At 42.7% G+C, this 23465-nt stretch overlaps 1 protein-coding gene across 3 annotated transcripts in view; it reads right to left on the bottom strand.

Annotated features, from left to right (window-relative positions):
- The window catches only part of shank2b (SH3 and multiple ankyrin repeat domains 2b), a 162576-nt gene that overhangs the window by 103994 nt on the left and 35117 nt on the right, over nucleotides 1–23465 (bottom strand). For all 3 annotated transcript variants that reach the window (XM_046312842.1, XM_046312850.1, XM_046312857.1), the window contains exons 3-11: nucleotides 23187–23414; nucleotides 20364–20570; nucleotides 18556–18627; nucleotides 17464–17572; nucleotides 16740–16891; nucleotides 9383–9550; nucleotides 8521–8637; nucleotides 5371–5448; nucleotides 2586–2652 (exon numbers count right to left, since the gene is read on the bottom strand). In XM_046312842.1, coding sequence (XP_046168798.1) covers nucleotides 2586–2652; nucleotides 5371–5448; nucleotides 8521–8637; nucleotides 9383–9550; nucleotides 16740–16891; nucleotides 17464–17572; nucleotides 18556–18627; nucleotides 20364–20570; nucleotides 23187–23405 — 1189 coding nt within the window. In that variant the 5' untranslated portion in view covers nucleotides 23406–23414. The remainder of the gene's footprint in view (nucleotides 1–2585; nucleotides 2653–5370; nucleotides 5449–8520; nucleotides 8638–9382; nucleotides 9551–16739; nucleotides 16892–17463; nucleotides 17573–18555; nucleotides 18628–20363; nucleotides 20571–23186; nucleotides 23415–23465) is intronic.

Below are 23465 nucleotides of genomic sequence, written 5' to 3'. Positions count from 1 at the left end.
AGTGTACTATTGGGATGCAAACATTTTATACATTTCAACTCTATAGCTGACATGGTACAGGTGTCTTCTATTTTTAAGCTCATAATCGTGTGTGAGGTGTATATGTTTGTTTAAAACTACTAAGAAACACTCTGTGACCCTAGTTTAGCCCACTCCAGTAATAGGATAGAGAATCAATGTGCAACCCCCCCCCCTCTCCATGGCCATATACTTTCGTGCCCCATCTAAAATAATGGGTGCATGACGCCCCTGTCTGTAGGCATGCCGTTGTACTATATCGTACAGAGTAGTTATAAATGTACTGAGGTCCACTGTTACAAAGACTTTTCAGTTTGACTGTTTAGATCAGATAGAAGATGTTCAGCAATTTACAAAAGAAGGTAACAAAACATTAAGAAGCGATGACGGAATGGAAGACAGAGAGAACAAAAATACTCTTGGGAGGTTGAAAATGCATGACAACATGAGTTAGTACAAGTGTCAGTGCCTATTTGGAGAGGAAAAGGCAGAAATGCTCCGGCAATTGCACAGTAAGATTGCTGGCAGTAGCATTATGTTGACAGCATGCCAGAAGGCCGAGGAGAGTTCATAATGTCAAAACCCTGGCCTAAGGACATAGGAAAGACCTGACTCCAGCAGTTACAAAGTGACAAGCAAAGAAAGATTAGAGAGAATCCCCATCACCAGCACCTTAGGGCACCTGGCAGCTTCATTAAATAATACCCGCCAAACACCAGTCTCAACGTCAACAGTGAAGAGGCGACTCCGGAATGCTGGCCTTCTAGGCAGAGTTGCACAGGAAAAGCCATATCTCAGACTGGCTAATTAAAAAAGAAAAGATTAAGATGGGCAAAAGAACACAGACACTGGACAGAGGAACTCTGCCTAGAAGGTCAGCCTCACGGAGTTGCCTCTTCACTGTTGACATTGAGACTGGTGTTTTGCAGGCACTATTTAATGAAGCTGCCAGTTGAGGACGTGTGAGGTATTTGTTTCTCAAACTAGACACTAATGTACTTGTCCTCTTGCTCAGTTGTGCATCAGGCCTCCCACTCCTCTTTCGCTTCTGGTTAGAGCCAGTCTGCGCTGTTCTTTGAAGGGAGTAGTAAACAGCGTTGTACGAGATCTTCGGTTTCTTGGCAAATTCTCGCATGGAATAGCCTTAATGTCTCAGAACAAGAATAGACTGACGAGTTTCAGAAGAAAGTTAATTGTTTCCGGCCATTTTGAGCCTGTAATCGAACCCACAAACGCTGATGCTCCAGATACTCAACTAGTCTAAAGAAGGCCAGTTTTATTGCTTCTTTAATCAGAACAACAGTTTTCAGCTGTGCTAACATAATTGCAAAAGGGTTTTCTAATGATCAATTAGCCTTTCAAAATGATGAACTTGGTTTGGCTAACGTGCCATTATGTGCCATTATAACACAGGAGTGATGGTTGCTGATAACGGGCCTCTGTACACCTATGGAGATATTCCATTAAGAATCAGACGATTCTAGCTACAATAGTCATTTACAATATTAACAATGTCTACACTGTATTTCTGATCTATTCTATTTTATTTTAAAGGACAAAACAATGAGCTTTTCTTTTATAACACAGACATAACACAGACATAACACAAGTGACCCCAAACTTTTGAACGGTAGTGTACACTCTTAGAAAAAAAGTGTTCAAAAAGGGTATCTTTGGCAGTCCTCGTAGGAGAACCCTTTTAGGTTCCAGGTAGAACTTGAGTTTTTTTTTACATGGAACCAAAAATGGTTCTACCTGGAACAAAAAGGGTTCTACCTGGAACCAAATTGGGTTCTTCAATGGGTTCTCCTATGAGGATAGATGAAGAACCCTTTTAGATAGCACCTGTTTTTTCTAAGAGTGTCGTGTGAGGATAAGAGAGGATGGATGTGCCCTTTGTGAAGAATAGAGGGAGACTGTCCCATTCATATCACAGACAACCACTGGAACACTGTTCTTAGTTCTCAAAGGCATGCTGTCTTTTTAGGGGTATTCTATAGTGTACTACATACAGTACACATTATACAGCAAAGTAACCTATTTTAAAGAGTACACTTTATACATGTGTGTGTTTGTGTGTTCATACATGTGTTCATGCGCACATGCGTGTGTGTATGTGTGCATGCAGGGTGTGTGACGCATGTGTGTGTGTGTTCTCATCCCAGTCGCTCTACTCTGCACTATGTAGGTCAGCTCCACTGTGTACTGTGGCTAAGTGTGGAAGTAGATGTGGGATTGGAGCAGAAGACAGACTGTCTATAGGTGAGAGGAACCACAGTGCAGGTCCATCAAACAGTAAACAGCAGGGCCCATTCAGAGAGGAAGATCTTTGGTCAACAACATACAACATTTATAAAGAAGCACATGAATTGGACATGACTTGAATCCCATTCAATACAACAGATTTGCTTGCAACCAATTCCTAGCCTGGTCAACCATACTGACTGCTGTGCTCAATGGTTTACCAGTCTCACCATTTCCTATATTAGAACAATAACGTCTTTTCTTCTTCTCTTAAAATACACCCAGATTAGACACACATATAAGTGTTTAGTTCAGTAACTTACCAATATCAGTCTCTTTGTGATTCTTGATTAATTCTGCCAATTCAAAGTTCCCCGCGATGATGGCCACCTGGAACAGAATGATAGATTTGTCTTCTAGCATTTATCACAGTACCATTTTTAAATCAAGCAAAATGGCTGGCCTATGGTATTCATAATTCAAAATGCCTGACTACCTGCTCTGATGGCCTCCCACATGCGGTGCCTCAGTTATTTGCCTGAAAACAACTTAATACCCATTGTTGAAGGACTCACTTTTATGAAATGCAACCTGAAATGATTATAGCTACTAATAATAACACAACAAACAGCAGCCCGCTAAGAGTTGTACTGTCGTGGGTGGCGGACAGCCGAGCTACAGCCACAGTGGGTGAGTCAACACATATCCAGCCAGTAGACCCTGCCGGCTCAGGCCACCTTTAGCTCGTCTTACATAAGTCAGGTCCGTGGAGTAGGAGAAACGACTTGAGTCTCTGGCTGCATCAAAGCAGGTCCACCATAGTTTTAGTCGCTGGAGACAAAGTCCATACAAAGTCTCCACCTGAATCATACAGTACCTCTCATGGACATCCAGCGAGTTCAGTCATGGAAAAGAACAACCGAAATCACAACTTGGATGGAAATAAACAGAATGAACTCATCCCTCCGTTGCAAATATAAAATTGCCTCCATAATTGAAAAACAAATAGCATTTTTCCATGAATGATGCATAAGTGAAAATTAGCCCAAAGTATACTTCCATTTTCAATAGCACAGCTGAAATGAGTGCAATGAACCTATCAATGGAATACAGCAATGACCTTACGGTAGCTACTGTATATTGGCTTGGAGTAGTAGGGCTGTAATTCAATGCCAGCTAGAGTGTGGAACGAGGCTGTATAATCTCCAGCTGATGGTTTCACGATGATGAGAGCCAGGAGGTCCTCTCTGGGGGTGACAACACATGTCATGACTCCATCTTCCCAGCTCATCTCCCAGAAACAACCTTCTGCTACAGTATAACCACCATGACAGCCTGCTATAGAACCCTTTCTGCTAAAACGATTATACCCCCTCTTAACTCTGCACAGCAAAGTACACCATACGCGCTCCGCTCTCTGCTCTGCGGTCTGTTTACCCGGTCCCAAAAAAACGTATGGAGGTAAGTTATGAGGGCTGGGCAGAGAGGGACAGAGAGAAAAAAGACCACAGAAACGGAGAGCAGAAGGAGGGTGGGAGAGAGAGTGGGAGAGAGAGATGAGAGAGAGATGGAGAGGGGGGATGAGGAAGGATGTGAGGCAGGGGAGGATTACCTTGTCCCAAACCATATGGAGATAAGGTGAGGTATGACGGCAGGGTGTACTAGGAAGTGGAGCGGGATGTGATTTTAGGATGAAAGTGGGTCAGAAAAGAGGAGCAAGAAGTGAAGTGGTCCAATTTGCTCTGAATCAGTGATGCGTCCCAAATGGCGCCCTGTTCCCTCTATAGTGCACAACTTTTGATCAGGGCCCATAGTGTACTATATAGGGAATAGGGTGCCATTTGGGATGCTGCCCTTAATCTCAGCTGTTAAATTGTCACCATCAGTCAGCAGACGCCTGTTTAACTGGGAAGACTTAATCAGAATTTGATTGGGTGTGGTGAATGCGGTTTATGGACCCCTTCAAATTAGCTGTAATTAAGGAGTCACTGAGGCAAGAAACAATTTCAGAAGTATGAAGGGATGAATGAATAATAGAGAGAATTTGAGGACGCATCAGCGCTCGGCGGAAATGTACATTGCATAAACAGCAACACTCCACTGACTCCAACGTGATGCAAGAGAAGACAGTTGGCTCCGCCGGGGATCCGACCAAGTAATAGGAGTTCAGAGTAACTGAGGATGGGTTCAGACTGCTAAGAAAGCATGAGGAGGTAAAGAGGGGATTTGGTGAAAAATGTTCAACTTTGTACCATAAACGTACCACAATGGGAGACTCTTTCCCAGAATAAACTTTATTTGTGTTTGTGTGCTTGGTACTAATGTACCTCATGCAGTAGTTCTTATTTTGCCATGCTACTTAAATAGCAATATGTCTTAGCAGCTATATGGGCCTGCTGCCAGTAAAATAAAATAGGTCAAAACAAAGTCTGTGTGAATTCACGGCTCAATTATTTGTGGGATATGGAATTACTGTATCTGCATGAAAAGTAGTACACAGTTGGTACACAGAATAGAAATGATAAATGGGAAAAATAAAACATACAGTCAACTATAGCTAGAAAGCTATTTCGATATCCATTCGTTATGTTTTACTTCAACCCCCAAAATGCATCACACCTACAGTATGACTAATTGGTTGTTTGAAATTTAGAAAACCGTGGAACGCTGACACGTGCATGTAAACAACCATTAAAACATGAATAATTATCCCAAGACCACTGACTGCTTGTTCACAGCGACATAAAATATATAATAATATAATATAAGGAACCACTGACTCATATAGTGCTTTGCTTAAATCAGTAACAAACCTATTGCATTTCCCTTCTGAAACGGAAAGTGAACAAAATGAGACCGAAAACACAGACTTAAAAATAGTATCACATACTGCACTACTGTAACAAGCTCTCTACTGATGTAATTCATCTGAGAAAAGAAGAGTAATGGAAACAATGGATGACCATTATATAGCATACCATATAGAAGAAGGAAGCAGTATACTGGCCATGTGGCATGCTAGACTGGAGATTGGAATGTAGCCATCTATACTCGACAGCAAACCTTTACTGTGAGCAGTAATGGTTTGAGGTGTGAGTCAGATCATACCTGGAATGATGTCTGGCTTCTGTAGTTCTTCACTTCCTTGTTGGCACCACGAACAAGCAGTACTCTGGCACAGTGTTCCTTGGGGAGGATAAATACAATTAAAGAGAGAGAGAGAGAGAGAGAGAGAGAGAGAGAGAGAGAGAGAGAGAGAGAGAGAGAGAGAGAGAGAGAGAGAGAGAGAGAGAGAGAGAGAGAGAGAGAGAGAGAGAGAGAGAGAGAGAGAGAGAGAGAGAGAGAGAGAGAACAAAGTAAGACACTGTAAGGGTTGTGACCAAGACCTCATTAATTTAAACTCCACTTCACTTCACCTCTCTCTCTATCTATCTCTCTCTCTCTCTCTCTCTCTCTCTCTCTTTCTGCAGCCAGCTACTGTACAGTATTACCCTCTTCTGTACTGAGCCCATTAAACGAGAGAACCAGAAACCATCTTGCTCAGGCATTCCATTCCATCAACTGATCCAGACTGATTCCAGAACATTCCAGGACTGATCATTGTCCTGGTGCTGCAGCTCACCCTGTTCTGGCTGATGATGCCCTGTGTCTGTTACCAGGTAAAACCTCACTTCTCCAGTAAGAATCTCAGTGCAGTGAACACACGTAGTGTAAAGATGGGTGAATAAAGAGATGGAGCTGTGGTAACGGTATGTGGCACTATAGCCTGCTGCTAGCTGGATTCAGCAGCCCACCCACGGAAGACTCCACTACAAACACACACACGCACGCGAACACACATATACACGTGCCCACACACACACACATATACACACACACGCAAGCATACACACACCCATACAATCAAGCACGCAAACACGCAGGCGCCCACACACGAACAGTGCCTGCACATACACACACAAACAAACACACACACACCCCAGTTCAAGCTAATACTCCGCCTACTGGGCGATTCCACGCCAGCATGGCCTGAATTTTTATTTAGTAACTCACATTTCAGTTGAATGCGTTAAGTTGTGCAACTCATTAGGTATCCCCTTTCCCTTTCCATGCAAATGTTATCGGGAAGAAGGATGTTTAACATGCTTTTTACATACAAAATCATGATGAAAGTGGCCATTTTAGGTGCTTTTTAGACCTAGACCTTTTCCTGTAAGACCTTATGGACCATGAACCATACCCTATACAGACAACATCTTGATGACATTATATTCCTTATAGTGTGCTCGAAAATATGGAGTAAGGCTATATTCTGAAATAGAATTGTCACGTGAACTGAGTCAACATTACCAATATTAACAACATTAACCAATGGCATCCCTCTTGTAGGATTGCGTGTTCAGAAAATGGGTAGTGCTATCCGGGATCCATGGGACGTCCCTGCCCTACACCTTAACCCCTACTCTTACCCTAACCCTAACCTTAACCATAACCCTTACCTATAACCCTAACCATAACCCTTACCTATAACCCTAACCGTAACCCTTACCTAACCCTAACCGTAACCCTTACCTTAACCGTTATAACTTTCTACTTAATTGTGTGACGGTGGAGTTGGACGTCCAAAGGATCCCTGCTAGCACTACCCTTCAGCAAATCACCAGCAGAGGGAGTCCCCGAATCCATTTTCCTAATCACTGTGTTGATGGTGCTCATAAAATGTATCATAACTTTAAAAGTAGCAGAGAGCCCACTCTGGAAATTTGATGAACTTTTAAAAACAATCTGCCGAAAAGGGTACTTTTGAGATATGAATATTATTAGTTTTAATGTTCCATAAATTCAGAGGCATCATGTCCATAGGGGGCACAGGGGCATGTGGCCCCCTCAGATGTATCTGGTTAAACATTTTGTTGTTGGAATAATACTAGCTACCTAGAAATTGTATGAAGTTGGCTTTAGCTAGCCCAGATAGATTCCCAATCTCCCAACCTCATAACTAGCTACCAAGAAGCCATTTTAGGCTATCAATAAATTAAGAGTAGCTAGCTTGTCTTGGCTGGCATGCCTGCTGGCAATGTTGGTAGACTTTAGAAAAGCAAGCGATTACTAAATGTACAGAATAAGACTCGTTCCTTTCAATCTGCAACCCAGATTTTAGCAGAGATGCAGAGAAGCATACTTAGCATGTTCTTTTTTATATTCTACTGCCACGTGTCCTCAGATGAACAACAAATGATGCATAATATATGGGGCAGATATCTATAATAATAATAACATTATGTGAAGGTTAAATCAGGCCGAGGTTGAAGTACAGTGAAGTTTATCCCTTTTAGTGGCTGTCAAAAGGGCGTCCAATCAGAAAGCCATTGAGATAAACCTTGCCCGTGTAGGAGCTGAGCAGAGCACTTGAGGAAAGAGACTGCACAACACCAAACAATGGAGAGGGAATCATCTCTCTTTCTCTCTCTCTTACTCTTTCTCTATGTCTCTCTCATCATTCCTCACTCTCTCTCTCTCTCTAATGGCAGGAGAGAGTTTTTAAAATTGTATTTTTAAATATCTGCCATATCTCATGGGAGCAGTGAACCCTACAGAGAACAGGAGAGATATCACACACACACATCCCATCTGTGTGGGTGTGTTTGTGTGTGTGTGTGTGTGTGTGTGTGTGTGTGTGTGTGTGTGTGTGTGTGTGTGTGTGTGTGTGTGTGTGTGTGTGTGTGTGTGTGTGTGTGTGTGTGTGTGTGTGTGTGTGTAATGCTCATATGACAGAGTGGAGGGATTAACTATAGCCATTGACACAAGGGTCAATGCACACGCACAGTAATGAATGACATTTTCATAATTGTCATCATTCGTTTCCATCGATCTCTAAGCCCATATAGAACATGATAGATGGGTACATTTTCAAATGTTAAGACAATATTGACTAGTGTTCACCCAGGATTCATCCATCGCAGTGAAATGTATCATCAGCAGCACATCCAGTCAATCTTTATCCATGTGACGAATCAACAGGATATGTATTCATCATCATTTCCCCCTTCGCTAATAATAGCATCATTTTCAGAATTGGGGTGAATTCCATTTCAATTCAGTCAAATCAGTTTACTTCTTGAATTGCATGAATTCAAATGGAATTGACCCTATGGGCCTGTACCAAAACAATATGCCAATTAAAACATTGTAGGTGGTAGAATATAAACCCCTCTGTACTGTTGATTGACTGCTGATTGGTGGTTTGTGTTTTCTCACCTGATTGTATAGAGCACAGATGTGTAGAGCCGTGTTTCCCGAGGCGTTCTGGACACCCATGTCTGCTGCGTAGAACAACAGGTGCTCCAGGTGCTGGACATGTCCATATCTACATGCCTGCCACACAAACACAGAGACCAGGTCAAATAATGTCCATATCTACACGTCTGCCACAAATGCATAAACAAAGAAAATGAAACAATCTATACAGCAGCCTAGCTTTCATAAGGCACATCGGGACTATCATAGAAAATGACCAAACTGGAGTCGCTAGACTACGGATATTCTCAACTGTATCGTCTTGCTCTGCACACTAGATGTCAGTCAGAGTACCAACTGAGCTGAGCTATCTTGCTGTTGTTTTTGCTGCTGATGGTCTCGCCAAGCTTGCTTCTCAACCAAAGCAATTCATAAAGTGAAACATCTACCAAAAGCGGAATTATATCTAGATAGCTTATTCAAGGGAGTCCATATAATTTCAATGGCTTGGCTAATTTGCATTAGTGCTGTATCAGGCGCTGTAACTTGAGACTCTCAACTAAACCAGTATGTGGAACACTTGTATGTAAAACCCTTCGGGAAAGGGGGATACCTAATCAGTTGCACAACCAAATGCATTCAACCGAAATGTGTCTTCTGCATTTAACCAATCCTCTCTGAATCAGAGAGGTGCGGGAGGGTGCCTTAATAGACTTCCACATCATCAGCGCCCGGGGAGTAGTTGTTGTTGGGTGTTAACTGCCTTGCTCAAGGGCCAAACGGCAGATTTTTCCACCTTGCCAGCTTATTGGCCCAAAAGGTTACTGGCCCAAAGCTCTTAACCGTTAGGCTACCTCTATATAAATCCAATCGATTATTACACCTGGTGTATCTCGTGCCAGCCGTTCTCATCATGGCAAGAGACGGTGGCGTGGGCCCTCAGTAGCAGCTCACAGCAGCTTGGGTCTCCCTCCACCAAGACTGTATGGTAGAGGGGGGTGAGACTCTGGCTGTCCTTGTAGTCTGGAGATGCGCCCAGGTCCAGTAGAGCCTGAGGGGGGCGACAGAGAGTATTAGGGTGAGCAATTTAGGTTTAAGTTGACGTTGCTGATCTTAGGTCAGTTAAAACATTTTTTCCACCAATGGTTAAGGTTAGGTTTGGGGAAGCTGATACATCCTAGATCTGTACACAGGAGAAACTTCAGCCCTGAGCTACACTTTATTTAAAGTAACTGTCCAATGTTTCCCGATTTCTATAAAAGATGACCTATAATTAATTTACAATATGAGTGAAATAGCTTTGCTTCCAAAGAAATTGTATTCAAGCAAGTTAAATAGCCGATTTTCTGTGTTGGAATGTTGTGGGCGAACCACAACAACAGAATGGTGTGGGCGTATACTGCTCATTAAAAACATTCATGCAGTAGCCCGCTTATTGGCCAGAGGAAATAGTACAAAAAATAAATAAACAGTCTGTTTTTTAAGTGTTTTTTTCTCCAATTTATACACTGAACAAAAATATAAACGCAACATGCAACAATTTCAAAGAGTTACAGTTCATATAAGGAAATCAGTCAATTGAAATACATTTAGTAGGCCCTAATATATGGATTTCACATGACTGGGAATACAGATATGCAAGATACCTTAAAAAAAAGCTAGGGGCGCGGATAAATTTTAAAAAGTCAGTATCTGGTGTGACCACCATTCACCATCTCCTTCGCATAAAGTTGATCAGGCTGTTGATTGTGGCTTGTGGAATGTTGTCCTACTAGTCTTCAATGGCTGTGCAAAGTTGCTGGATATTGTTCGGGAACTGGAACATGCTGGATTACACGTCGATCCAGAGCATCCCAAACATGCCTCAGGATCTCGTCACTGTATCAAATAGCTAGTTAGCGGTGGTGCGCGCTGGTGGAGTTTCAATCGGTGACGTCACTTGCTCTGAGACCGTGAAGTAGTGGTTCCCCTTGCTCTGCAAGGGCCGCGTTTTTGTGGAGCGATGGGTAACAATGCTTCGAGGGTGACCGTTGATGTGTGCAGAGCGTCCCTGGTTCGCGCCCAGGTCGGGGCGATGGACGTAAAGTCTATACTGTTACACATACAGAAAATGCAATTGTGTTCATTGTCTATAGCTTATGCCTGCCCATACCATAACCCCACCGCCACCATGGGGCACTCTGTTCACAACTCCGACATCAGCAAGCCGCTCGCCCACAAAATGCCATACACACTATCTGCCATCTGCCCGGTACAGTTGAATCCAGGATTAATCCGTTGGAGATGTCAAAGAGGACCTCTTTAATCCAGTAAAGTAAATACAAACAAAAACACAACTTTCACTCGAGGACAAACTGGAGACATCTTGAACAGGTGAACAGCAGGTTGCCTCGGGAAGGCACTTGAACCAGACAGACTCAGACACCTGCTCACCACGCAGCATGAGGAAAACACGACACGACAGGGCGATACACAAACACAGCACGGTGAATCTAGACAAGGAACCGGGACAGGAACGGAACACAAAGGAAGAAATAGGGACTCTAATCAGGGGAAAGGATCGGGAACAGGTGAAGACTCAGCTGGGAGGATTAATCCTAATAAGACCAGCAGAGGGAAACGAATAGAATGAAGCACAGGGACAAGACAAGATAATAAATGACAAAACATGACAGGAGAAGCGTGAGGATGAAGATCACGCAGATGAGCTTCCCTGAGACGGTTTCTGTGTAGAAATTATTTGTTTGTGCAAACCCACAGTTTCATCAGTTGCGAGCCCTTTCTGGACATACTGCCAAATTCTCTAAAACAACGTTGGAGGCGGCTTATGGAATAGAAATGAACAATTTAAATATCTGGCAAAAGCTTTGGTGGACATTCCTGCAGTCAGCATGCTAATTGCATGCTCCCTGAAAACTTGAGCCATCTGTGGCATTGGCATTATGCTCACTAACAGGGATGTAAACAAATGAATGCACACAATTTTGGATTTTTTCATTTCAGCGCACGAAACATGGGACCAACACTTTAAATGTTGCGTTTATACTATTGTTCAGTGTGGTACAGGATTGGTATTTGATGAGTCAACATTATTTTGGTAAGTTTTAACAGAATTTTAACTTCTAAACGTGACTGTCTGGGCCAGTTCGTCTTGTTTGTCAATGTTACAAGTGTTTGTCCTGTCAGCTCCTGCCTTTTCCCAGCCTCTCTATTTCTCGTCCTACTGGTTTTTGACCCTTGCTTGTCCTGACCCTGTACCCACCCGCCTGACCCTGAGCCTGCCTGCCGCCCTGCACCTTTGCTCCACCTCTGGATTACTGAACTCTGCCTGTCCCTGACTTTGAGCCTGCCTACCGTCCTGTACCTTTGCTTCTACTCTGGATTATCAACCCCTATCTGCCTTGACCTGTCGTTTGCCTGCCCCTGTGGTTACAATAAACATTGTTAATTCACACAGTCTCCACTTGGGTCTTACCTTGATTCCTGATACATAACTGTGCACTCTCCTCAAACAATAGCATGGTATTCTGTCACTGTAATAGCTACTATACATTGGACAGTGCAGTTAATTGAACAAGAATTTAAGCTTTCTGCCCATATCAGATATGTCTATGTCCTGGGAAATTCTCTTGTTACTTAAAACGTCATACTAATCACATTAGCGCACGTTAGCTCAACTGTCCCGTAGAGCAGTGGTTCCCAAACTTGTTATAGTCCCGTACCCCTTCAAACAATCAACCTCCAGCTGCATACCCCCTCTAGCACCAGGGTCAGCGCACTCTCAAATGTTTGTTTTTTGCCGTCATTGTAAGCCTGCCACACACTCTACGATACATTTATTAAACATAAGAATAAGTGTGAGTTTTTGTCACATACAGGCTCATGGGAAGTGACAAAGAGCACTTATGGGACCAGGGTACAAATAAAAATATAATAATAGTCAATAATGTTGCTCTTTATTTAACCATCGTACATATAAAACCTTATTGTTCATCGAAAATTGTGAATAACTCATCACAGGTTAATGAGAAAGGTGTGCTTGAAAGGAGGCACATAATGTCATGTTTTGTCATATATTGTCTTGTCCTTGTGCTTTCCCTTCTGTTCGTTTCCCCCTGCTGGTCTTATTAGGTTCGTTCCCTTTTTCTATCCCTCTCTCTCTTCTCTCTATCGTTCCGTTCCTGCTCCCAGCTGTTCCTCATTCTCCTAACTCACTCATTTACTCTTTTCACACCTGTCCCCTATTTTGCCCTCTGATTAGAGCCCTATTTCTCCCCTTGTTTTCCGCTTCTGTCCTTGTCGGATCCTTGTATGATGTTCGCTGTGCTGTGTCCTTGTCTCGCCCTGTCGTGTTTTGTCTCCTTCAGATGCTGCGTGTGAGCAGGTGTCTTAGTCTGCTACGGTCGGTGCCTTCCCGAAGCAACCTGCAGTCAATGGTCGAGTCTCCAGTCTGTCCTCGTTACTACGAGTGGATTTAAGTTTTTTCCTGTTTTGTTTTCTTCTTGATTTTTCCAGGATTATTACTTTTGTCATATACTGGAATAAAGACTCTGTTTTCGTTAAGTCGCTTTTGGGTCCTCATTCACCAGCATAACACATAACTCTGCAATGTTGGGTTGTATTGGAGAGAGTCTCAGTCTAAAATCATTTCCCACACATAGTCTGTATATAGTTTTCATGCTAGCGAGGGCTGAGAATCCACTCTCACATTCAGTAGTCTGAAGTCAGAAGTTTACATACTCGTTTTTCAACCACTCCACAAATGTCTTGTTAACAAACTATAGTTTTGGCAAGTCGGTTAGAACATCTACTTTGTGCATGTCACAAGTCATTTTCCCAACAATTTTTTACAGACCGTTTATTTCACTTATAATTCACTGTATCACAATTCCAGTGGGTCAGAAGTTTACACACACTAAGTTGACTGCGCCTTTGAACAGCTTGGAAAATTCCAGAAAATGATGTCATGGCTTTAGAAGCTTCTGATAGGCTTTTTACACCTCTTGAATGTGTATCTGTGGATGTATTTCAAGGCCTACCTTCAAACTCAGTGCCTCTTTGCTTGACATCATGGGAAAATTGAAAAAAAAATAAGCCAAGACCTCAGAAAAAAATTGTTGACCTCCACAAGTCTGGTTCATCCTTGGGAGCAATTTTCAAATGCCTGAAGGTACCACGTTCATCTGTACAAACAATAGTATGCAAGTATAAACACCATGGGACCACGTAGCCGTCATACCGCTCAGGAAGGAGACGCGTTCTGTCTCCTAGAGATGAACGTACTTTGGTGCGAAAAGTGCAAATCAATCCCTGAACAACAGCAAAGGACCTTGTGAAGATGCTGGAGGAAACAGGTACAAAAGTATCTGTATCCACAGTAAAACGATTCCAACATCGACATAACCTGAATGGCCGCTCAGCAAGGAAGAAAACACTGCTCCAAAACCGCCATAAAAAAAGCCAGGCGACGGTTTGCTACTGCACATGGGGACAACGAGCGTTGGACAAATGTTCTCTGGGATGGTGGAACAAAAATAGAACTGTTTGGCCATAATGACCATCGTCATGTTTGGAAAAAAAGGGGGAGGCCTGCAAGCCGAAGAACACCATCCCAACCGTAAAGCACGGAGGTGGCAGCATCATGTTGTGGGGGTGCTTTGCTGCAGGAGGGACTGGTGCACTTCACAAAAAAGAATGCATCATGATGGAGGGAAATTATGTGGATAAATTGAAGCAACATCTCAAGACATCAGTCAGGAAGTTAACGCTTGGTCGCAAATGGGTCTTTCAAATGGACAATGACCCCAAGCATACTTCCAAATTTGTGGCAAATGGCTTAAAGACAACAAATTCAAGGTGTTGGAGTGGCCATCACAAATTGCTGTGGGCATAACTGAAAAGGCATGTGCGAGCAAGGAGGCCTGCAAACCTGATTCAGTTACACCAGCTCTGTCAGGAGGAATGGGCCAAACTTCACCCAACTTATTGTGGGAAGCTTGTGGAAGGCTACCCGAAATGTTTGACCCAAGTTAAAAATTTGAAAGGCAATTAATTTAGTGTATGTAAACTTCTGACCCACTGGGAATGTGATGAAATAAATAAAAGCTGAAATAAATCATTCTCTCTACTATTATTCTGACATTTCACATTCTTAAAAAATAATTTTACTAGGATTAAACTTCAGGAATTGTGAAAAACTGAGTTGAAATGTATTTGACTAAGTTGTATGTAAACTCCCGACTTCAACTGTAGGTACGTGGTTGCAAAGGGCAGTGTCAGTGTCTTAACAGTGCGATTTGCCAAAGCAGGATACTCTGAGCACAGCCCAATGGCTTCTGATTAAATACATTTTTCAAAGAACCAGTTGTTACAATTTCGATGACGCTCTCTTATTCAGATATCGGTAAGTGGACTGGAGGCAGGGCATGAAAGGGATAACAAATCCAGTTGTCATCCGTTTCTGGAAAGTACCTGCGTAATTGCGCACCCAACTCACTCCGGTGCTTCGTTATATCACATTTGACATTGTCCGTAAGCTTCTTCGGGATCGATTAGCATGACAAGAAAATCTCCCAGGACATAGACATAAAGTATCTGGGTGTGATCACACTTTCACAAAAAACATGAAGACATGGCTAAAGGTCAATCAGATTTGTGAACATAATCCCTCGCTGTGTATTGCTGCTTTCCATGTTTTCTGTTGCTTGTGAGGTGTGGAAACACTGTTGCTTTTATGGATTTTGTCTTGTTGCTTTTTGTGCTATGTTGCTCTGTCTGCATGCTATGTCTTGCTTGTCCTATGTTTATCTGTCTGCATGCTATGTATTGCTTGTCCTATGTTGTTCTGTCTGCATGCTATGTCTTGCTTGTCCTATGTTTATCTGTCTGCGTGCTATGTCTTGCTTGTCCTATGTTGTTCTGTCTGCATTCTATGTCTTGCTTGACCTATGTTTCTCTGTCTGCATGCTATGTCTTGCTTGTCCTATGTTTCTCTGTCTGCATGCTATGTCTTGCTTGTCCTATGTTTCTCTGTCTGCATGCTATGTCTTGCTTGACCTATGTTTCTCTGTCTGCATGCTATGTCTTGCTTGTCCTATGTTTCTCTGTCTGCATGCTATATCTTGCTTGTCCTATGTTTCTCTGTCTGCATGCTATGTCTTGCTTGTCCTATGTTTCTCTGTCTGCATGCTATATCTTGCTTGTCCTATGTTTCTCTGTCTGCATGCTATGTCTTGCTTGTCCTATGTTTCTCTGTCTGCATGCTATGTCTTGCTTGTCCTATGTTTCTCTGTCTGCATGCTATGTCTTGCTTGACCTATGTTTCTCTGTCTGCATGCTATGTCTTGCTTGTCCTGTGTTTCTCTGTCTGCATGCTATGTCTTGCTTGTCCTATGTTTCTCTGTCTGCATGCTATGTCTTGCTTGTCCTATGTTTATCTGTCTGCATGCTATGTCTTGCTTGTCCTATGTTGCTCTGTCTGCATGCTATGTCTTGCTTGTCCTATGTGTCTCTGTCTGCATGCTATGTCTTGCTTGTCCTATGTTTCTCTGTCTGGATGCAATGACTTGCTTGTCCCATGTTGCTCTGCGTGTGCTCACTGCTCATTGATTGTCTGTATTGTAATTAAAACCGGCACTTTTACTAAAACGTTGATTAATGTGCACTGTCCCTGTAAAAATCAAAATAAACTCAAACTCAATTACTTTCCCATTGTCCCTCAACTGCAGTGTATGATATACCATGTTGTAGCTCTGAGTCTTTACTCTTATCCAATGTACAAAAACAACACACCATTTCAAATTTTGCTACATACGACCGACCAAATCCAGGTGGTCGTTCACATTGTGTTATGCGTAGGACATTGTCAATTATGATTCCTATATGTGGGGTGTTGGTCAAGGGCTTGTCAGTAAGCATTTCACGGTAAGGTCTACACTTGTTGTATTCGGCACATGTGACAAAGTTGGATTTGATTTGTTGTGGGATAGATTGTTTTAGAAAAATCTAAAAGGTATCAGCCGATACCAATTCTCTCTCTTTCCCATATCCTTGGTCATAACCCTTCTACATTTGCAGATCTAAAGGGTCTGGAGAAAAGCAGTCGTGGCGGATGTTCCACTATGTTGCTTCAAGCATACAGATCTGCACACATCAAAGGGTAAGGCCAAGGGGAAGGGGTAGAGAGGGGAATCGTGGCCGACTTTATATAAGCTGTGAAAGGCATAGAGATGCTGGATAACCTTCAGCACGGCCTGATTCTTGGCCCTGACCGCATGGTGGAGAGCGGTCATCCCGTCTTGTGATCTGAAGTCCAGATGTGCTCCACCTTGTTTCAATACAACGATGACCTGCTCCACATTGTAAAGGTGGGCTGCGAAGGTCAGTGGAGTTTCTACAAAACAAACACACAACAAGGTGCTGTTCAGTGTTACGGATATTACTTAAAAGAAGAAACCCTGAGTTTATTGTATGAACATCATCAGAGCAAATGTGATGGGTAGGTTTCCTGGAATAGGAGGCTAATTCTGGAATAGAAGGCATGTTCAATGAAGAACGGCTATCGAAATAACTTTGTAGTCTAGAATGAAACATTGTTCTGGAAACCAGCCCTATAGGTCCTACAGAATGAAGGTGCACAAAAACACAACACAAGCAATTGTCTCAGTCTACTGTAGCCGTAAACTGAGATTTTAAAAACATTTGAGGTGAGCTGATCTCTGATTTCCTTTTTCAGTAAACTAAGCTATTCATAATTTATCAGACACTGTTTACTTCTCAGCAGCTGCTGTATAATACAACATGAGGTGCACATCACAATATTGAGTAAGAGCCTAGGTGTGTGTGTGTGTGTGTGTGTGTGTGTGTGTGTGTGTGTGTGTGTGTGTGTGTGTGTGTGTGTGTGTGTGTGTGTGTGTGTGTGTGTGTGTGTGTGTGTGTGTGTGTGTGTGTGTGTGTGGGGCGTACCACCAGTATCAGGGTCTTGATAGTTGGGGTCGAGGCCTTTCTCCAGCATCTTTACCACTTTATCCAGCTGGAGATGCTGAATGTGGTCCATGAATTTCCTATAGTTGGCCTAGGAGTAGGAGGGGGCAGAGAAAGACAGAGAGAGAGAGCAGGGGGGGGGTGATACAGGGACAGGGAGGTTGATACAGTAGGGAGGTCAGATGATGGTTACACAGGTCTCTGCACTGCTGTTCTTCTCATGGTGCTTTCCCAGGGACCAGGGACACATGTGCTGCTTTCCAGGCCAGTTATAAATAGCTAAGAGAGCAGGTCCCAGAGCTGAGCTGAGCTGAACAGTGCCAGGCAGAGGGAGAGAGGCTCGCCTGCAGCCTTCAGGCAGGACAGAGACACTACAGGGGGACTGATGCTGACCAGAGCACTCTAACGCAGCCACAGTACACACACTTTGAACAACTCCAACATACACATACACACACACCACACACGCACGCGCGCATGAACACACATAAAGGAAGAGTGGACTTGAAAGAACAGGGGAAACAGCAGGGATGGAATTTGATGGGTGAATTATTTAGTGTGGCATTCCTTTTTGACCGAGAAGGACAGGGATAGAATTTCTCCTGGACTCAAGTCGTTTTCTGTCTTAATCCAATAATCCCTCCTGTTCCATGTGTTAAAACACATACCTGCTGAATATTGAGCCCATTGAAATGATGCACTTCGATAATTCACACTTTATATTCAGCTTGTAGCCGAATAGTGTATTGATTTGATCAGTATTACAGAGAAAGGCCCTGAGATGTTCTTTCGCTCATAATACAATGAAAGTCTCAGAGACAAGCTCCGTTAATAATATCATTTTTTCACACGACTGTAATGACCTGAGCCGTACTCCACTGCGGCTAATATTGTCTTTTCACATTGCTCTTTTCAGCACGGTTCCATCATTGACGGATATATAGTGTGAAAAGGGTCCAAGATATAGCTTTCACATGATCCAATACAATAAATAAATGACATCAGCAATAGATATTCAAGGCACTTGAAAGAAGAAGTGAAAAAGGAATATGAAGCCTAATTTATTTTTCTCACCTGCGTGTGGATTTTGGCAATCTGCATTTCGTTTACATTGGGCTGCTGGTAGACCCTGCTCTTGTAACGGAACTGTAAATAGGAGAAGAGAAAAATGGTAACGCTTTACTTAAAAGCCAAACGGTATAATACACTATGATGTTGTTGTAATGCATTGTTAATACTATTCATGAGCATCAACACCCTATAGCGCCTCTTATAATCAACTCGTAATGATCCCGACTAACAAAACAGATATAATCATACCCTGCGGCGCTGATATTGGTGATCCATATATTCAATACTAAGTAAGGTGTACAACTACCAGTAGAAGAAGCAGGCAGTAACTAAGACTTCAGTACTAGCGATACCAGGGGACCACTGACTGGGCTTATATAGAACAAAGCAGAGAGAGGGAGCCACGAGGATTTTTTTGTATCTATGGAAACTTTCACATTGTGTTGTTGGTAGACCTTCCTCTTATAACAAAACTCCCCTTGGCCAAAAGATTCAAAAAAAGATGACTTCCCAATCATACACAGGGCCCATATTCACAAAATCATCTCAGCGTACTGTCGGAGTACTGATCTAGGATCAGGTCCCCCCCCCCCCCCTGTCCATGTCATTGTTCTATAAAGACGCCGTTATGATCTTAAAGGCAAAACTGATCACCACTTCTCTGAGACACTTTATGAATACTGCCCCAGAATGGGTGATCCGTATGTCTAATACTAAGTAACTAAGGTATACTATACTAGAGAATATCACCCAGGCAGGCAGTAATTAAGTACTAGTGATACCAGGGGACCACTGACTGAGGCTATATAGAACAAAGAACAGAGAGAGGGAGCCAAGAATGGAGTTTCCCGCTATGCCGCCTCATCACAAATCCAGCTGAGCTGTTTGGGAAAACAAGACTTATTATAGTGACGCAGTCCCTCGATCATTCATTAAGTGGCTGAATTTTCTACAGATGAGAGTCTTTGATCATGATCAACCCGGAGAAGTGCTTATACAGCACCCCTGGTTGGGGTTCGAGCAGCGTGTCCAGTCCTGTGTTACTGGACCGCCGGGATGGAGCAGTGCTGGATGGAGGAAGTAGGGTACACACACACACACACACACACACACACACACACACACACACACACACACACACACACACACACACACACACACACACACACACACACACACACACACACACACACACACACACACACACACACACACACACACACAAACACACACACACACACACACACAATCCATAACAACATTGTGCTCGCCTAATAAAGGTCTGTTGTCCAGCAATCTGTGACTTACATTTGCCAATACAGGAGGACTGGACTTGAGGGATGGAGCCGTACTGGATTATTTAAGTAGGGCCTGCAATGCACACACGATTGCTCTACCACGTACTTTATAGTGTAATGTTTTGAGCCAGGAGCGCATCTATTTGACAAGACGAAGATCCACTCTTTGATCAAAACGTAATAGCCTGATGAAGGTACTGTATGTGTTGAAGCAATCAGTGATGGATGTGCGTTTTAATAATACAGACTAACGTTGCAGCACTTTTTTTTGTACAACCAGAGTTGGGATCCCTTTGCTGCCGGTGGGTGAGTTAGTCTGAGGGTTAGAGTTAGGACTCGGGCTAGGGTTAGGGCTGGACCTGAGGGATGGATCAAAGCAGTACTTTTTTGTACAACCAGAGTTGGGATCCCTTTGCTGCCGGTGGGTGAGTTAGTCTGAGGGTTAGAGTTAGGACTTGGACTAGGGTTAGGGCTGGACCTGAGGGATGGATCAAAGCAGTACTTTTACTGTACCTCCAGAGTTGGAACCCCCTTGATGCTGGCGGGAGTAGGGTAGTCTTTGAGGGGGCGCTCTTCGTCCAGGAAGCCAGACTTGCGGCCCTCCACGGCGGGCTGAAACAGGCCATAGTTCAGCACGTCCCTCAACGTCTGGGTCAGTGTACACAGGATCTGCTGTTTAGCAACCCATACGGTGGCCTCGGGTTTAAACCTCATACATGTCTGCTCCAAAACAAAGACAACATATGCAAAGATCATGCTAACATACCAAACCTGGAGTTTAAACATACATTTCTGCTCCAAAACATTAGAGGACAGGTGGCGTTGGGTTTAAAAAGCATACATTTCTGCTTCTAACACACACATGCAGATGTTCCATTCTGGCAGCAGGTGGTAACAGATGGACCTGGACAAACAATAGCACACGTCTCCCTGCCAGTGAGACAATGGCTGTGAATATAGTATTATATTTACAGTAGAATAGACTAGGAAGTCCTGTATAGAACAGTATGGAAATGTCTATGAATGATATTCTGTTTCAGTAATTAGCTAGCCTCTTCCCAAAAGAAGCTGGACAAAAAAAATGATCATTCCATATTCATGAAGTCATTTGGCAGAGGTGCGCACTACACAGTATTGGTGGAAGGAAACAATAACTGGAATTAGCTCAATCAATTAGTAAGGATTATAGCAATGGATTATGCTGTTATCCAGAAAATCCTAGTGGGTTTATATGAGAGTGCATGTTCATTTCTGATAAGGAATTTGGAAAAACAACAGCACTTTTTCTCAGCAAGAAAATATGTGTTTTGTGGCTGAATAACCAAGCTACCGATTTTCAATTGCTTTCTTTCTCCCTCTGACATACAGAGCCTTCAGAAAGTATGCATGTGCCTCCACTTATTCCACATGTTGTTGTGTTACAGACTGAATTCAAAATGGATTAAATGATACATTTTTACACCCATCTACACCCAATGCCCCATAACGACAAACGTAAAAACGTGTTTTTAGAGGAATGTGGTAATGTATTGAAAAGGAAATATAGAATATATATATCTCATGTATGTAAGTATTCACACCCCTGAGTCAATCCTTTGTAGAAGCACCTTTAGCAGCGATTACAGCTGTGTGTCTTTCTGGGTAAATCTCTAAGAGCTTTCCACACCCGGATTATGCAACATTTGCCCATGATCCTTTTCAGATTTCTTCAAGCTCTGTCAAGTTGATTGTTGATCATTACTAGACAACTATTTTCATGTCTTGCCATAGATATTCAAGTAGATTTAAGTCAAAGCTGTAACTCAGCCATTTAGGAACATTCACTGTCTTCTTGGTAAGAAATTCCAGTGTAGATTTGGCCTTGTGTTTTACGTTATTGTTCTGCTGAAAGGTAAATTAATCTACCAGTGTCTAAAGGAAAGCAGACGGTACCAGGTTTTTCCTCTCGAATATTGCCTGTGCTGAGCTCTATTCCGTTTCCTTTTTATCCTGAAAAGCTCCCCAGTTCTTAACGATTACAAGCATTCCCATAACATGGATACACTACCCAAAGCGTAATTAATAACTTCACCATGCTCAAAGGGACATTCAATGTCTGCTTTTTATTTTATTTTTACCCATCTCCCAATAGGTGCCCTTCTTTGAGAGGCATTGGAAAACCTCCCTGGTCTTTGTGGTTGATTCTGTGTTTGAAATTCACTGCTCGACTGGGGAACCTTAAAGATAACTGTATGTGTGCGGTACAGAGATGAGGTAGTCATTCAAAAACCATGTTAACCAATATTATTGCACACAGAGTGTGTCCATGCCATGCATTGGGTGACTTGCTAAGCACATTTTTACTCCTGAACCTATTTAGGCTTGCCACAACAAAGGGGTTGAATACTTATTAACTCAATACATCTCAGCTTTTCAGTTTTTATTAATAAATTTAAAAAATCATAATTCCACTCTGACACTATGGAGTATTGTGTGTAGGACAGTGGGAAAAAAACTCAATTTCATCCATAATCAGTCTGTAACACAACAAAATGTGGAAAAAGTCAAGGGGTGTGAATACTTTCTGAAGGCACTGTATCTATCTAAATGCTTGGCTGAGAACAGTCTGACTTTCAGTTTATACATTATACAGTACATAGCAATTGTAGGTTGGCGTAAATATCCCACGATTGCTATGACCTCGTTTTTTTAACAGCTTTGTGCTTTACTTACAATTTTACTAGCCTAGGGTTCAGTCTTTCATATAAGCAAAACGCAGTAACAAACTGCAGAAACAACTACCGGTATGTCGTAATTCCAACCAGCATGAAGCATCCCAATTATTTTTCTACTCTCATTAGCACTGATTTTGCAGATAGCTGCTGTTTTTTTTAAAGATGTTTTACTTTTAATGATTGTGATGTGGTCGTTGTTCCACACCCGGCCATGATTACAGACACCTGTGTGTGTCCTTCCAAATGATATAAACTAGTGACCTGCAGTGTTTGTCATTATACCCTGATGAAGACAGCTTGTCTGTCGAAATGTTGGTTATTAAATGATTGCTTTTGAGCTCATAGTGTGAGGCTCTCCTTTTCTTTTTCAAGTTTCTTCATTGTTTGAACTATTTTAGTTGAATGCACTGATTGTATGTCACTCTGGATAAGGCTGTCTACTAAATGATTAATATGAAAACTCATATTAATTACTAATACTCATGGATTGCTGTCGGTCAGTTATGACAACACAAATGGAAAGTGAAAAGTGCTTATGTTTTGAGTTCGAACTGGATTTAGATAGCATATTCCTGCAGTATGATAAGAAAAACAGTTTAATGAGACAGAAGTGTATACTCACAGACTGCTGCAGGTCAGGGATGACCACACAGAAGACCAGTGACTCCCTGCGGGAGGCCTTATCCTTCTCTGCCCTCCTGTCGGTCCTTCTGCTGGCCCTTTCCCCTCCAGGTCCTCCATGGCCAGCCTCCTCCTTGGAGCTGTCTGTCTCAAAACCTCCAGACCCATCAGAGACACTCTGGGCCATTTCTTCCTCACTGGACGTAGGACTCCGAGGCATGATAGTCTACTGGAGAGAAGAGACAGTGCTACTCAGTGTACATTATACAGTATATACTAC

This window comes from Oncorhynchus gorbuscha, linkage group LG02 (assembly GCF_021184085.1).
Source record: "Oncorhynchus gorbuscha isolate QuinsamMale2020 ecotype Even-year linkage group LG02, OgorEven_v1.0, whole genome shotgun sequence".
Classification (NCBI taxonomy): domain Eukaryota; kingdom Metazoa; phylum Chordata; class Actinopteri; order Salmoniformes; family Salmonidae; genus Oncorhynchus; species Oncorhynchus gorbuscha.
Note: the sequence above shows the minus strand (reverse complement) of the source record. Positions and strands in the feature narration are given on the sequence as shown.